Here is a 13,441-nt window from a genome sequence, read left to right on the forward strand (position 1 = left end):
GAAATCTTTTTCTAGAGTCTCTTGTGAGACAAAAAAAAGATGCGATACAGTATTCACATTGCAGTTTAGCATAATAAATTTGTTGTTCAAAGCAAAGTGGCATTGTTTTATTAAGGACGGACCTTTTTTTTTTTTAGAGTTTATATAACTCTTCATGATAATCAATACAAAGAAAAGCAGCTACAAGTGTGTTACAGATTGATATATCAATAAAGGTAGTCCACTGAAGTTAAATGGAAGATGTTCTTAAATTTGTCTTTTAGGCCTTCTGTGAAACTCTGGAGGAAACAAATTACCGTCTACAAAAAGAACTGCTTGAAAAACAAAGGGAGGTTGAATCGCTGAAGAAATTGTTAAGTGAAAAGCAACTTCATATAGATGCTATTGAAAGAAGAATTAGGTATGTAGAAATGTTATGGGGTTTAGGAGTTTCTTGATGGTTGGACTTGATGAGCTTGGAGGTCTTTTCCAGCCTTAATGATTCTATGATTTTTTCCATGAGGGCATTTTCTCTGTGTAGTCACAAGCACCAGCTTTAAATGTACTCTTGGAAACATTTTTCCCCACATAACCACGCACAAAACAATATTTTCAGTAGGCTGTTTCTCATCTGCTGGCTAAAAAGCTGTTGTTAAGTACAAATGACCGAGAAAGTGATGTGCCATCTCTTTCTCTCTGAAGTAACTGGGATTATGTTTCTTAATCCTTTAAGTCCTGTAAAGATAAGGCAAAGATTCTCTTCTGCTTTTGAAATGTTGAATATGTGAAATGCCCTGCTGGAGATGAGAGCAGTGGAAAAATTGCTTTGAGTTATAAAATTCCACCTGCACTCAAAGCTTTGACAGAGCATAGTAATCAAGCAGTTATATGTCTGTACTTAACTTTGTTCTGAATTGCCTGGAATGATGCCGCAGATGGTCCATTGAAATCTAAGGAAAAAAAAGGTAGGGTTTTATAATAAAACTTTATGGTGCCTGTCTGCTAATTTTGTAGCAGGCCCAGGGGAACTGATGCTGGGTTATTCAGTGTCCCGATAGACCTGCTGAGTCAGTCATTGTGGGGTTTCCTTAGCGAAGGAGTAAATTCCCATTTTAATACTGCTTGGATTGTTGAGTCTAGCATATCCAGGTTGACTAACAAATCACGTCTTTGGATACAAGGTTTAAGTGAACTACATTTGGAAAAGGATTTAAATAGAATTGTTCTGGTTTATTGAAAATTCTGATCTGAATACCATATTCAGTTTGTCACTTAATCCTGGAGGCAAGTAATTACATTTGAAAGATGCTTTCCCTCTTTGAGAAAGTTACGACTTACTACTGGTTTAAGCAATGAAATGGCCAATAAAAATTAAATAACTCACATTTGGCTAAAACGTGATAAGAAGTTCTGTGTGACTGAAAATAAAATAAGAATGCATGAGTAGCAAAAAGGGATTTTATTTTTTAATGCTTTCCCTGAAGATAGTTTTTTTTTAAACATACAAGCGTCCTGCCAGTTTCTCAGATGTTTAAAATTGTTGAAAGTCAGCCAAGTAGTATCTGAAGTCTAGATGTAAGATAACTCCTGTGATTTTTAGTCGTAAAATTTACAAAGTAAACCAGTGACCTTGTGTAAGAACTTCAGCTTGTCTGATGGGAATTGAACCCGAAAAAAACAAGTTTGTCTTTGGCCTTGTTGAGGTGGAATTTTGATCTGATGGCTGAACAAGAATTAAGCATCTTCTGCCTTTGTGCTCTAAAGGCCGGGTACCCAAAGTGTATGCGGGGTAGGAGGGGACAGTTGGACAAGGCATTGGACTTGCAAGGCTTTACATACCATGCTGGATTTGGCACAAACATAGGCCAGTGATTATGTTAGAGAATGCTGCTGAGGTATTACTTAAAATGCGTGCATTGAAGTAAGACTACAGAAACAATAGTAGAGTAATTTAAAAAGAAGGTGAAATATAGTAGTATCACTTTCAACACAAAATTGTTCACAAGCTTTTCTTTACAATTCAAGTGGCAGCTTTCAACACTAAATTGATCTTTGTTCTCCACACAGAGCAATACTTTGGAAACAAGTTGTTTTTTTCTTTTTTTAATTTGACATGACCCTACTCCCATTTGTAGCCAGGCTAATAGGACTGCCAACTCTTGTTGCAGTTAAGAAAAAATTATTCCCTGTATCTTTATCATTAATGGGAAAATGTATTGCTCTGAAACTTAACATGTGACTCTAAAGTTACGATGAGAAACTTGGGAAACTGTTCAAGAAGTCTTTTTATCATACTGCCTGTCTTCCTTCTGACTGTGTTTTGGTTACAGTCCTTCTGCTATTCAGGCAAGATGTGTGTGGCTTAGATCATCTGCTTGTAATTTCTTACCTAAAGTCATAATCGCTCCTCTAGGACTTGAATTTTGTAAAGCTTCTAAATTGTGATGCAACCAGGGGATTGAATTTAGTTTAGAAATAAGCAGCTGGAGCAAATAGGCTGTTCAAATAGCTATCCAGTGCAAGCCTGCATATCTGTAGGAATAAAAGAAACAGGGCATGTAGGAGTGAGATGGATAGATTACCAGAAACTGCAAAGTTTAAAATGAAACAAACAGCTCTTCAGTGATGAATGTTTGCTGTATGGATTGGTGGTACTCTGTTCTTGTTTGTTGTAGGGATTTATCTTTAGGAAAAATGACTCGTCAAATGTCAGGAGAAGAAAGTGAGTGCAGTGGTGAGGTGGAGTCTTCTGCAGTAGAAGCAGACCAGGGTACCCTGGGTGAGGACAGCTGGTAAATACTATTATTTTACTCGTTTTAGTTTTTCTTAAAGTATGTTTTTAAATGTTTGGTCTTGTATAAACTCTGCACAGCTGAGAAATTCAGCAATTTATCTCACCACTCTGTAGCTATGCCATGTTTCATAAAGGCACTCAGGATACATAATTCTAGATCTGGGATAATTGATAAGTTGAACAAGCTTTGTAAATGTTTTGTGGATGGCAGACATAAAATATTGGTTTCCATTTGACAAAGCTTATTGATCTGTTGTTGCAGCTCAGATAAAGAGAACCATGAGGCATGCTGGAGTGGCTCTTTGGCTGAGAGTTCTGTACCAGAAATTGAAGTCGCTGAAGTAGCATATACCGCTGAAGAAGAAGAATAGATGAGCAGCAGCTGCTGTTACGTGGGAAAGGTCCATGTTTGGGACATACTCTGTGGGTAGGTGCATAGAGCAGCTGTGAAGAATTTACAGCGAAGAGCAAGAATGCACATATTGAATGTTTACATAAATCCTTACGAATTATTAATGTAAGAAATATACCCAGTGCTGCTTTGATTTCAGTTTTTACCTAGCCTTTATATATTTAACATATTAAAGTCTAATAAGGGCTAAAATCAGCTGAAGTTTAGATAGCGGACATACACAATTTGGCTGGCTTTCCTAGCGGAGTGACGAAAGCTTCACGTTAAATCGCCAAACACATCTAACTAACATGTCATATGTTGCCACTGATGTGACACGTTTGATGTGTTCATTTGTTTGGTATTTGTGTTTGCATATTCTTATAACCATAAGTTAATGCTTGTTGAAGTAAAAATGGACTCATCTTACGTTTAATAAGAGTGTAGAATGTGTTGTTTTTAAATTCTAAAGTTGAACATTTCTCTGGAAATTTTAATGCAATGCAATAGGAAAACTTACAGTACCAAGAGAAAAGTACTTGAGAAATGGGATTATAGTTGGACATTTTTAAGAAACTGGTCATTTTTGCTGGAGGAACTAATATGAGACCCCCAAAACACTGTGTATTTTCATCCCAAGATAGCATGCTGTAATACTTCTTGTTTGGTAATGCTGCTTTGAAAATCTGGGATACCTTTGCTATACACCCATGTAACAATAAAATTGGAGAGTTTGCCTTTTACTTGGAACACTACCTCTTACCATCTTGCTAATGCATTCATATTTGTTAAAAATATGCCAGATTATATGGAGGTTATTGAAAGACTTGTAAAGAAGCCATATTTTTTCCTGCACAGTTCATAACTAGATTGAATCTAGTTGCAGTGTATTTTTGTTTCAATGTGTTGTACACATGGGCATATTGCTACATGTGTTCTATAGCCTATTTTTCAACATGTGTTAAGACAGGAGATGCACTTTATAATGAAGACTCCATTGTGCCAAGTTCAGTTGGCTAATTGGTTGAGAAAGGGGAGTTGCAGGGAGGGGATTATGTAGTGCCTTTTTGTATTTTACTTGTTCATTACTGCAGAATTCTGTTACAGTGCTCTGGGTCAGCTGTGTGGAACCTTTGATACAGTTTGTTTCTGTTCTTCACTTATTTACTGAAAGTGCCTTGGTTTGTTCTGCCTTTCCAATAGGAAGAATGCTGTTTTGTTTTAATCTTTTTTTTTTTTTTCCCTATACTGCCCACATCGTTGTTTAATGTTGTCAACATGCAGTGTCTTTGTGCTGGAGTTTTCAAAGGGAGCTTTGTACTTCAGGCTGTGCATACAATGGCCGTTATGCAGAACTGTATAAACCTTCCTGGTGAAATAAAACTATGGACAAAACACCTGTCTTCTCCATTATAGAAAAAAATAAAAATTCAATGCCTTGTCTAGTAGTAGGACAAAAATACTGTTAGAAAGAAACATTTCTTACCTCAGTGATTTCCTACAGTTACTCAACTTTTGGTCTGAGTTCTGTTTGTCTTTGTACCAAAAATTGTCTGCATGAAAATGAATGAGAATGCTGTAACAAGACACCAGAAAACTTACTGTACTTCTGTTGAAGATTAAAATTAAAAAGGAATTAATCTTTTTTTATATTCTACATGAATCCTCATAGATGTTGAGTGAACTCAATAAAGTTTTGACACCTTATTGAAAATTCATATAATCTTTTGTCGGATGTCACTTACACATTTGAAAAGAGGATTGAACTGTGTATATTTAAATAGTGTTATGTTTATGACTATAAATCTTTTAAAAATCTTGAAAAGGTGTTTCGGTCATACATGCTAGGCATTTCTAAACTGCTCAGGAAAATCTGCAAATCTAGTCACTAAAGAAACCATTAATATAACTTACAGTTTAGTCATGAGATGCAAAGGAATGGAGATTTTGTTGTGCTCTGTCTTTAAGGGTTTGTAAGATATTTTGCTGACCCAAAATATTTAGTCACATCAATAGACATTTTTGTTTATTGGGACCTTGATTTTTAATTAAACTGAGCTGAAAAATGTGAATATGTTCAGCAGCCATGTGGTGTCACTTGGCCTGTGTTACTGGTAATGGTTACCTGCCTAAGGGAGACGTGTACAGCCCGTGGTGGCCTTGAACATCCTGGTGGAGGTGGTTTCCGAGTGTCCTGTACTGAGTTTCTTTTGGTGCACTTGCTTCCATTCTGGCACTATTTTCCACCCATTTCCTGCTCATTTCACTCTTTGCTGCAGTTTTAGTACAGAAGAAGCTAACTTTATTTCATTCATGACAATTTGACAGTGGAATTCTGTGCTCTTCGCAATGAGCGGAGGAGTACTCAAACTGGAATTGTAGCAAAGTGAAGTAATTGGAAGAATTGCAACCAGTAACACTTTGTTCTTCTCTGGTGTAGTTAAATCATTCCAAAGGTAATTGTCTTAATAGTTCAGCCACTGATTTACAATGGGATTTTTTTTCTTTAGTTTTAGTTTTTGATACGTTGTGCCGAGCTTAATCTTACTAGGTTTTTTTTTTTATACTACACCTTCAATTTCCTAATCCTGCGGGCTTTTTTTTATACTCCAGAGCACTTGCAGTCTGCCCGTACAGCTCTGCTCTTGATTTGTATACTCCTAAATCGATTAAAATGCTGACTAGTAGTGAATCATGAACGAGTCCCTGCAAAACTGCCGCTTCATACCTCTCCCACGGTGACAACCGTTAGTTACTGTGAGCCCAGCAGTCCCACTGAACCCGCTCAAGGACAGCAGCAAAGCCACTAACTCACAAAACCACACCTGGCCGTTGCAGGAGTGGCCTGCACAGGGTGTTCTCTGATCAGCGCCTCGCCACTTGGGCTCAAGCATCTCTTTATGGAATACCAGGTCCAGGGGTCTTTTTTCCTATCATTCATTTCTGTATTTCAGTTAAATCTTTGTCCCAGAGATGAGTATATTCAGATTTCTAGACAAGTCCAACATTCAGAACTAGATACCTGCTTTTCTGATGGAATACAGGGCTTGGTCTAAGGGGTGCTGGGGTAACTGAGCTAGATCGTTGCCTCCGTGTGTCTTTGCTTGAAGCTGGGGAACTGATAACGTAGCTATCTGCTAACGGAACGTCTCTTTAGAACAGTTTGTGTTCTGGGTGAGCAGTCGCTGGTACTGACTAGTTTTTTGTTCTATGTTTTGATTTTATCTTCATCATATTTTTAATGCACAGGATCCTAACTGAAAACAAAGATGAGAGAGAGCCAGAAAGGCAGAGGAGATAAGAGGGGATCACCTTGTCCATAGTTTACACTTGAGAATTTTTCCCCTTTGAAAGTGAAAATCGGTTCAGTCATTTGCTCACCAGAAGCACTTCTCCACCAAATGTCCCTTTTTTGCGTCGTGAGTGGTTTCCGTTCTGTGTTAGTCAACCCGTTCAGGAACCTGTTTCTAGGGTTTCTTCTCCCATAGCACTGGCGTTCCTCTGTAATCGCTTGTTGTGCTAACCTTTATCCTGGTCTTGTTTCCAAGGGCAACCTTCTGTATTTGTTCCTTCTCGGATTGCACATCGGAAGGAAAACGAACTGAGGTAGAACTTCCGTTAAATGTTTTCAGTCTTCTTCCAAAGTTTGACTTACCTTTTGTTTCTGACACAACTGTACAGCTTTAGAAGACTGGGAAAGTAGGAAAATGCAGTCCTTTACTCTGAACAATAAAATGTTAACGTGTTCTTATCTTGTAATAGGTGTAAATGACAAACCTATGTCATCACAGAATCACAGACTGGTAGGGTTTGGAAGGGACCTCTGTGGGTCATCCAGTCCAACCCCCTGCCGAAGCAGGGTCACCTACAGCAGGCTGCACAGGACCTTGTCCAGGTGGATCTTGAATATCTCCAGAGAAGGAGACTCCACAACCTCCCTGAGCAGCCTGTTCCAGTGCTCCGTCACCCTCAGAGGGAAGAAGTTCTTCCTCATGTTCCGACGGAACTTCCTATGCTTCAGTTTGTGCCCGTTGCCCCTGTGTCATCCCCACTTACGAGTAATAGTGACTGTTGGCCGTATATATCTTGCTGTTGCTTTGTAGATTATTCTCCATTTGGATAGCTCGAGTGTTCTGCTGGAATAGAAAATGAAATTTCTTTAAATCTCTTGAAATGTCTCCTTGGTTCAATGAATTCAGAACCATTCTGATGGTTATTCCAGAGTCAGGAAAAGGCTGTCATGAGATGTGTCTAAGCATAGCCCCGTATGTCACATACAAGGCATCTTTTTTCTTCTGGTAAGCACATTTTAAAGTCCCAAACTGTAGTTTTATGCAGCGCCATCAAAATAAAGTGACTCAAGCATTGAAGAACCCTGTTCAGCAAGGGTCAGTCTGAGTTGCATTCGTTCAGGCTGCCCAGAGCACAGGGTGTGCGTGGGCAGGTTGTTTCTGAGTGACAGGCGTTTTTTACTGTCGTGTAGAGGTAACAGGAAGGCTGAAGGAGCTACGCAAATGGCCAAAGGCCTCAAATGTAAATCTGTGTAGCTGGATAAACCAGAAAGCCTGATATATAAGCCATGCTTACTTCACAGACACTGAAAATTTTTAGCATGAAGTCTTTCTGCAACAGAACAGCACCTGACACAGAAATGACAATTCAGGAAAGCAAATGATGTTCCAGCTGAACTGGCAAAGCTCCTCTTTCTCTTTTTATACCTTTAACCTCCAACTGACAGGCAGCAAAGTAGTCTGCAACACATTTGTCTCATGTGTAACCAGATCCTTACCCTCTGCCTGTCCCTGTTTGTGTGACTTGTGCCTGTTCTGTCTCACGAAGGATATCACGGTGCCATGCCAGGGACCAGCCCAGGCTGGAGTTCTGGAACTGCCTGTAGAGGTCCCGAACTGCAAGCGGGGCTGCGTGGCTCTGGAGGAAGAGCAGACTTGGATGTGGTGAACTTGAGTAATAAGTTCAGTCCTGAAAAGTGCTCACTGCTAGAAAGAGCTGAACCCTTCAGCTTCAGGAGACGGGAACAAGCGTCATCACAGAAGAGATTCCACCCCCTCCTCCCCCATGGTGCAGAAACCGCCAGCGTGGGTCTTCCTCCCAGCGGGTGCTGTGGCGCGTCTGGTTAAAGCACTGGCCCAATCAATGGGATGCTGGGCTCAGCTCCCAGCGCCGGCTGCGTCTCGTCTGTCTCAAGGGAAGTTAGCAGGTTCTGCACAACCCTTTGTTAAGCCTCTGGGAGTAGTACTCTAACCCATGTTTTCATGGTTTTCAACACAATCCTCATGGAGACCTTCTCCCTTTTTACCCCTTTCAAGCTCTTCGTGGAGGTCGCAAATGCTCGCTGTTTGTACTCGGCACTCCTGTGACTTGAGGGTCATCGAGGTGCTCTGAAAACAGTGAATTTGTTCCCACTTTGTATCTGAGAGACAGGTATTGTATTTCCCTCTGCTTTGCAAATGAGGAAAACTGAGGAAGAAAGCAATTATGTGATTCACCCTAATTGCACGGCAAGTCAGTCGGCGCAGGCCTAGTGTTACTGCTGAGCCAGAGACTTGTCAGCAGGTTAAAATTAGATGATTCGCTGACCCGGTGAGACTCCTGTCTGTATACAGAAACCTTGACTTGGGATATCTCGACAGGGTTCCAGGTAGGTCTAAATATCCTTGCTCATAAATTATGAGCTGCTTGTAGATTTGATAATATTCCTTTCTTCTACTAGTACAAACTGAAAATGCTGGGACATTTGCACTACTGTGGTAGAGAAACAAGCCTCTGCTCTCTGAAGCCCCTGTGGATTAATGCTTTTCGTCTAGAAGAAGCCACAGCTGCCACAGTTCTTTTATGGAAATGTTGAGGATGACTATGCAATGCTGCTCGTTTGTTTGTCTGGCAATTAATGTGGGTTTGTCAAGCATTGCTCATCTGGCAAGTGCCTAACGGGAGAAGGTTGAGCATTGAACTTTCAAGATCTCATTACTGGTTTGCATGCTTGAAGTAATAATAAATAAATAAATGCCATTTGGGAAGCAGTTGGGACATGTGGCAAACCTCCTACAGGAGCTCGCCTCCCAAATTTCCTGTGGCTCCTTACTGGATGTTCTCAGCATTTCTGATAGCCGGGTTGTGCGGTAGATAGCAAAGGGGTCTCCATTTCCCTGTCATTCTCTAGTAAAAATGTGCCTGTTATGGGGATGAGCAGAGGCATTGGGTGAGAGATCTAGAGCCTATTATGGCGGCTGCTTTGTACGTTTAGCGAAGGTCTTGCTCTGAGAAGTTTATTTTTTTGTGTCGATGCGCAGTGTTAATTCAGAAAATTTAACAGCACAGCTTGTAAAATAATGTAAACCTAACAAAAAACTCATGCGATTCCGCTTAAACTTCGGGTTACACAAGGGGACTTGCGTGGGAAGATGCAGATGAGAAAACTGTCCGTGCGATGGAATCTTCTGAAAAGCTTTAAACGTCAGCCATTCAGTCCGACGCTGCTGTGCCTGTCGAGGTGCTCCTTCTGCAGGCGGGTACAAGAGGAGCCCAGAAAAGCCAGCTTCTGGGGGAGATCACTGCTTTTCCATCTCACACCAGTCAGAGCTGACTCAATCGTCCCTGCTTAAATAGGCAGTTAAAGAATAAGCTGAGAGTTTCAAAATTAATGTGCAAACTAATGTATTATGAAGGCTTATTAAACAATGAAAAATTAAGCTCAGCCTTGCTGTGAGTTAACCCGAGAAACAGAACATGTGCAAATAATTACTTTTATCTGTCTGTCTGTGCTGTCGGCACGCTGTAGCCAATCACTGGCACCCTCTGTGTGGTATGGGAGTGTTTCAGTTCTGAATCTAGACAACCACGGAAAGACCAACACCTTTCACTTCCCAAGTGACGTGAGTTATGCACAACTCATGATCGTCCGAAGGTCAGAGCATGAGATCTCTTCTCTCAACAAAGGGGCTGCTCTGTTCTGCGCTGGTGAAGCGTCTGTTGGCTCAGATCTCAGTTGGTTCAGACACAATATGTGCTCCAGGCAGATTCTTAGTCTACATAAATTAATGTCTTGACTACTTACTGTTTTCCCCCATCAATTTTTTTTTTCTCCTATTGTCTTCTTTGTGGGAATAAAGCCCTTTGTGTTCAACCACAAGTGTCTGACACAATACATAGATAAGATCTGTCATCAGGTTCATGCTATTACAAACCTTCTCCAGAATTTCTTGGTCTTTGCAGGGAGATTTTTTTTTCCCTAGCTTAGGAAACTAAATTGATTAGACACGTTTTGCTGACACAGCTTGCGAAGCATTGGGAGCTGAAGGTTTTAACCTGAAAAGTGTGAGGTGGTGTCTGCTATCCGTGTTCAGCTATTAACTTCTGAAACTTTGCATTACAGTCATAGGAAGGTGTGGTGGGTTGACCCTGGCTGGATGTCAGGTGCCCACCAAAGCCAGTCTATTGCTCCCCCTCATCAACTGGACAGGGGAGAGCAAATACAAAAGGCTCATGGGTTGAGATGAGGACAGGGAGAGATCACTCAGCAATTACCGTCACGGGCAAAACAGACTCCACTTGGGGAAATTAGTTTATTACCAATAAAATGGGAGTAGGGTAATAAGAAATAAACCCCAAATCTTATAAACACCCCACCCCTCCCTTCTTCCCGGGCTCAACCTCACTCCTAATTGTCTCTCCCTCCTCCCCCCGAGCGGTGCAGGGGGACAGGGAATGGGGGTTATGGTCAGTTCATCACATGTTGTCTCTGCCGCGCCTTCCTCCTCAGGGGAAGGACTCCTCACACTCTGCCCCTGCTCCAGCGTGGGGTCCCTCTCATGGGAGACAGTTCTCCACAATCTTCTCCAACGTGAGTCCTTCCCATGGGCTGCAGCTCTTCCCAAACTGCCCCAGTGTGGGTCCCTTCCACGGGGTGCAGTCCTTCAGGAACAGGCTGCTCCAGCGTGGGTCCCCCACGGGGTCACAAGCCCTGCCAGCGAACCCGCTCCAGCGTGGGCTCCCCACAGGGTCACAGCTTCCTTCAGGCATCCACCTGCTCCAGCGTGGGGTCCCTTCCACAGGCTGCAAGTGGAGATCTGCTCCACCGTGGACCTCCATGGACTGCAGGGGGACAGCCTGCCTCACCATGGTTTGCTCCGCGGGCTGCAGGGGAATCTCTGCTCTGGTGCCTCGAGCACCTCCTCCCACTCCTTCTTCACTGACCTTGGTGTCTGCAGAGTGGTTTCTCTCACATAACCTCACTCCTCTGTCCCGGCTGCTGTTGCACAGCATTTTTTCACCCCTTCTTAGCTATGTTATCACAGGGGCACTACCACTGTCACTGATGGGCTTGGCCTTGGGCAGCGGCAGGTCTGTCTTGGAGCCGGCTGGCACTGGCTCCATTGGACACAGAGGAAGCTTCTGGCAGCTTCTCACAGAAGTCGCCCCCGTAGTCCCCCTGCTACCAAAACCTTGCCACATAAACCCAGTACATTGATCAGTAGTAACATAATCCATTTTATTCGTGCATCCATACATGGTTTCCACTGTGCCTGGTTTTGTTTCAGCAGAAATTACCTGAGCCAAAGGCAACTTTTCCCCCTCCCAGAGAACTCTTAACTCCTTGTCCTGGTGATACCTCTGAGGAAAGCTGACTGTGGCGTTAACGTAAGCAAGGTAGTTTCAGAGGAGCCCTGAGCAACCTGCTCTCACCACCAAATTTGGTGGCCACTGCCACCATTTCCAGTTTAGCCAGCCTCCTGTTGCAGATCTGAAGGGTTTTTTTCCCCTCAAGCTCTTGCTTGTGCAGTGCAAAAAGTATGTTTTCAAAGCAAGGTGAAAGAATCAAAGCATTATCTGTATGGTTCTCCTATTGCAGTTTTCTCTTCCCAGCCTCAGGAGGAACATTTTGTAGCACCTTACTTTGGGTACCCTTACAGTACCTGAAGCAGCATCCGTGAGGTGCTCTGGGGCATAGTGATACCTCAGGCATGGCAAAGCTTTTTCTGGGAGTTCGGTACACAACCCTCATTACACACAGACATTGCACTAGAACCACTGACAGGGCTGCAGAGTTTGTTCCTTGCTGGTCAAAGAGCCCAAATCCTATTTAGCTTTACTGTGTAGCCAGTCAGCCAGTCTGCTGATGGACCCACTTCAGACTGAATTTCATCTGACAAATGAGATCTCTCCTTCTTGGTGATATCACCTGGAAGATCCAGATCCCCAGGAAATGAAAGTGATTCATTCTACACTTGAACGCCCTCGACAGCCTCAAAACCAACAGCTGCAATTCCTATCGGCGCGTCCCACGTGTTCCCACCTAAGCCAGCACAGCACAGACACTACCACGCAATGGCAGAGACGCTCTGAACCCTAGCAAGGGCTGAGCAATGGACACCTGGCTGAGAAACTCCTCTGCACAGCTCAGTGTCCTCGATGGGCTGCAGTGACGTCCAGCTGGCAGCTGGCCCCCACAAACCACGATTTGCCGAACCAGTATTAAAGCGGTTGAGGCCCTTCATCATGCTGGGCTGAACTTCTCTTCAAAAATGGGCGCTTCAACAGATTTAATCTCCGAGTCCGTAGCTCCAGTTTGTCACGGTGTGGGTACTTAAGGAGGGGGCTGGCAAACTGCTGCACAAAGGTCTGCTTCTGAGGTCCTGCTGTCCCGCATGTCTGCAAGTCCAGAGCAGGGAACCCAGCTGGGTGCCACGGTGGCTGCGGACAGGGGAAGGTGAGAGACGGAGGCCAGAAAAGCAGCCAAGAGGGGGGGTTACTATTTAAAAGAGCATTTTGGCTTTGAGAAAGTGGGGAACGGTGGGGGGAGCGGGGCTGGTGGGAGGGTTCCCCCCTGCTTTTTGAGCAGCGCTTCCAGCGGGCCCCTTTCCCTCCAGCACGAGCAGCAAGGCTGAAGTCGGGATCTGTGAGAAAATCGCAGCCTCCCCGAGCCCGCTGGCGTTTCTTGCCGAGCACTGAACCCAGAGCTCCTCCTGGAGGTCCGCAGAGCCTGAGCCCTGCTGCTGACGGAGCTCCGCACCCAGCGCAGCGCGCCAGGCCCCGCAGCAGCCCCGTACGCGTGCGGGGTGCGCACCACGGGCAGGCACCGGGCAAGGCGGCGACCCTGCGGGCACCCACGCTAAACTCGGGGTGCTAAACTCGGGGTGGAGGGGAGCCCACGTAAATCCTGCCTGAACCCCCGCAGCGCTCCTCGCCCGGCGAGACAGCACGTCTCGGACCCGTGCGAGGTGTCGAGACTCATCGCCCACGTGGAGAAGACCGCTCGC

General features: G+C 43.8%; 1 protein-coding gene across 4 annotated transcripts in view; it reads left to right on the forward strand.

Moving 5' to 3' along the window:
• Nucleotides 1-4,862, forward strand: part of SNX16 (sorting nexin 16) — a 29,669-nt gene extending 24,807 nt beyond the window's left edge. For 3 of the 4 annotated variants that reach the window (XM_075415931.1, XM_075415933.1, XM_075415934.1), the window contains exons 6-8: nucleotides 264-400; nucleotides 2,655-2,771; nucleotides 3,036-4,862. In XM_075415931.1, the coding sequence (XP_075272046.1) occupies nucleotides 264-400; nucleotides 2,655-2,771; nucleotides 3,036-3,144 (363 nt within the window). In that variant the 3' untranslated portion in view covers nucleotides 3,145-4,862. The remainder of the gene's footprint in view (nucleotides 1-263; nucleotides 401-2,654; nucleotides 2,772-3,035) is intronic. The other variant, XM_075415935.1, reaches the window with a different exon arrangement.
• Nucleotides 4,863-13,441: the final 8,579 nt, after the last annotated feature.

The sequence above is a fragment of the Opisthocomus hoazin genome, chromosome 3, assembly GCF_030867145.1.
Source record: "Opisthocomus hoazin isolate bOpiHoa1 chromosome 3, bOpiHoa1.hap1, whole genome shotgun sequence".
NCBI lineage: Eukaryota > Metazoa > Chordata > Aves > Opisthocomiformes > Opisthocomidae > Opisthocomus > Opisthocomus hoazin.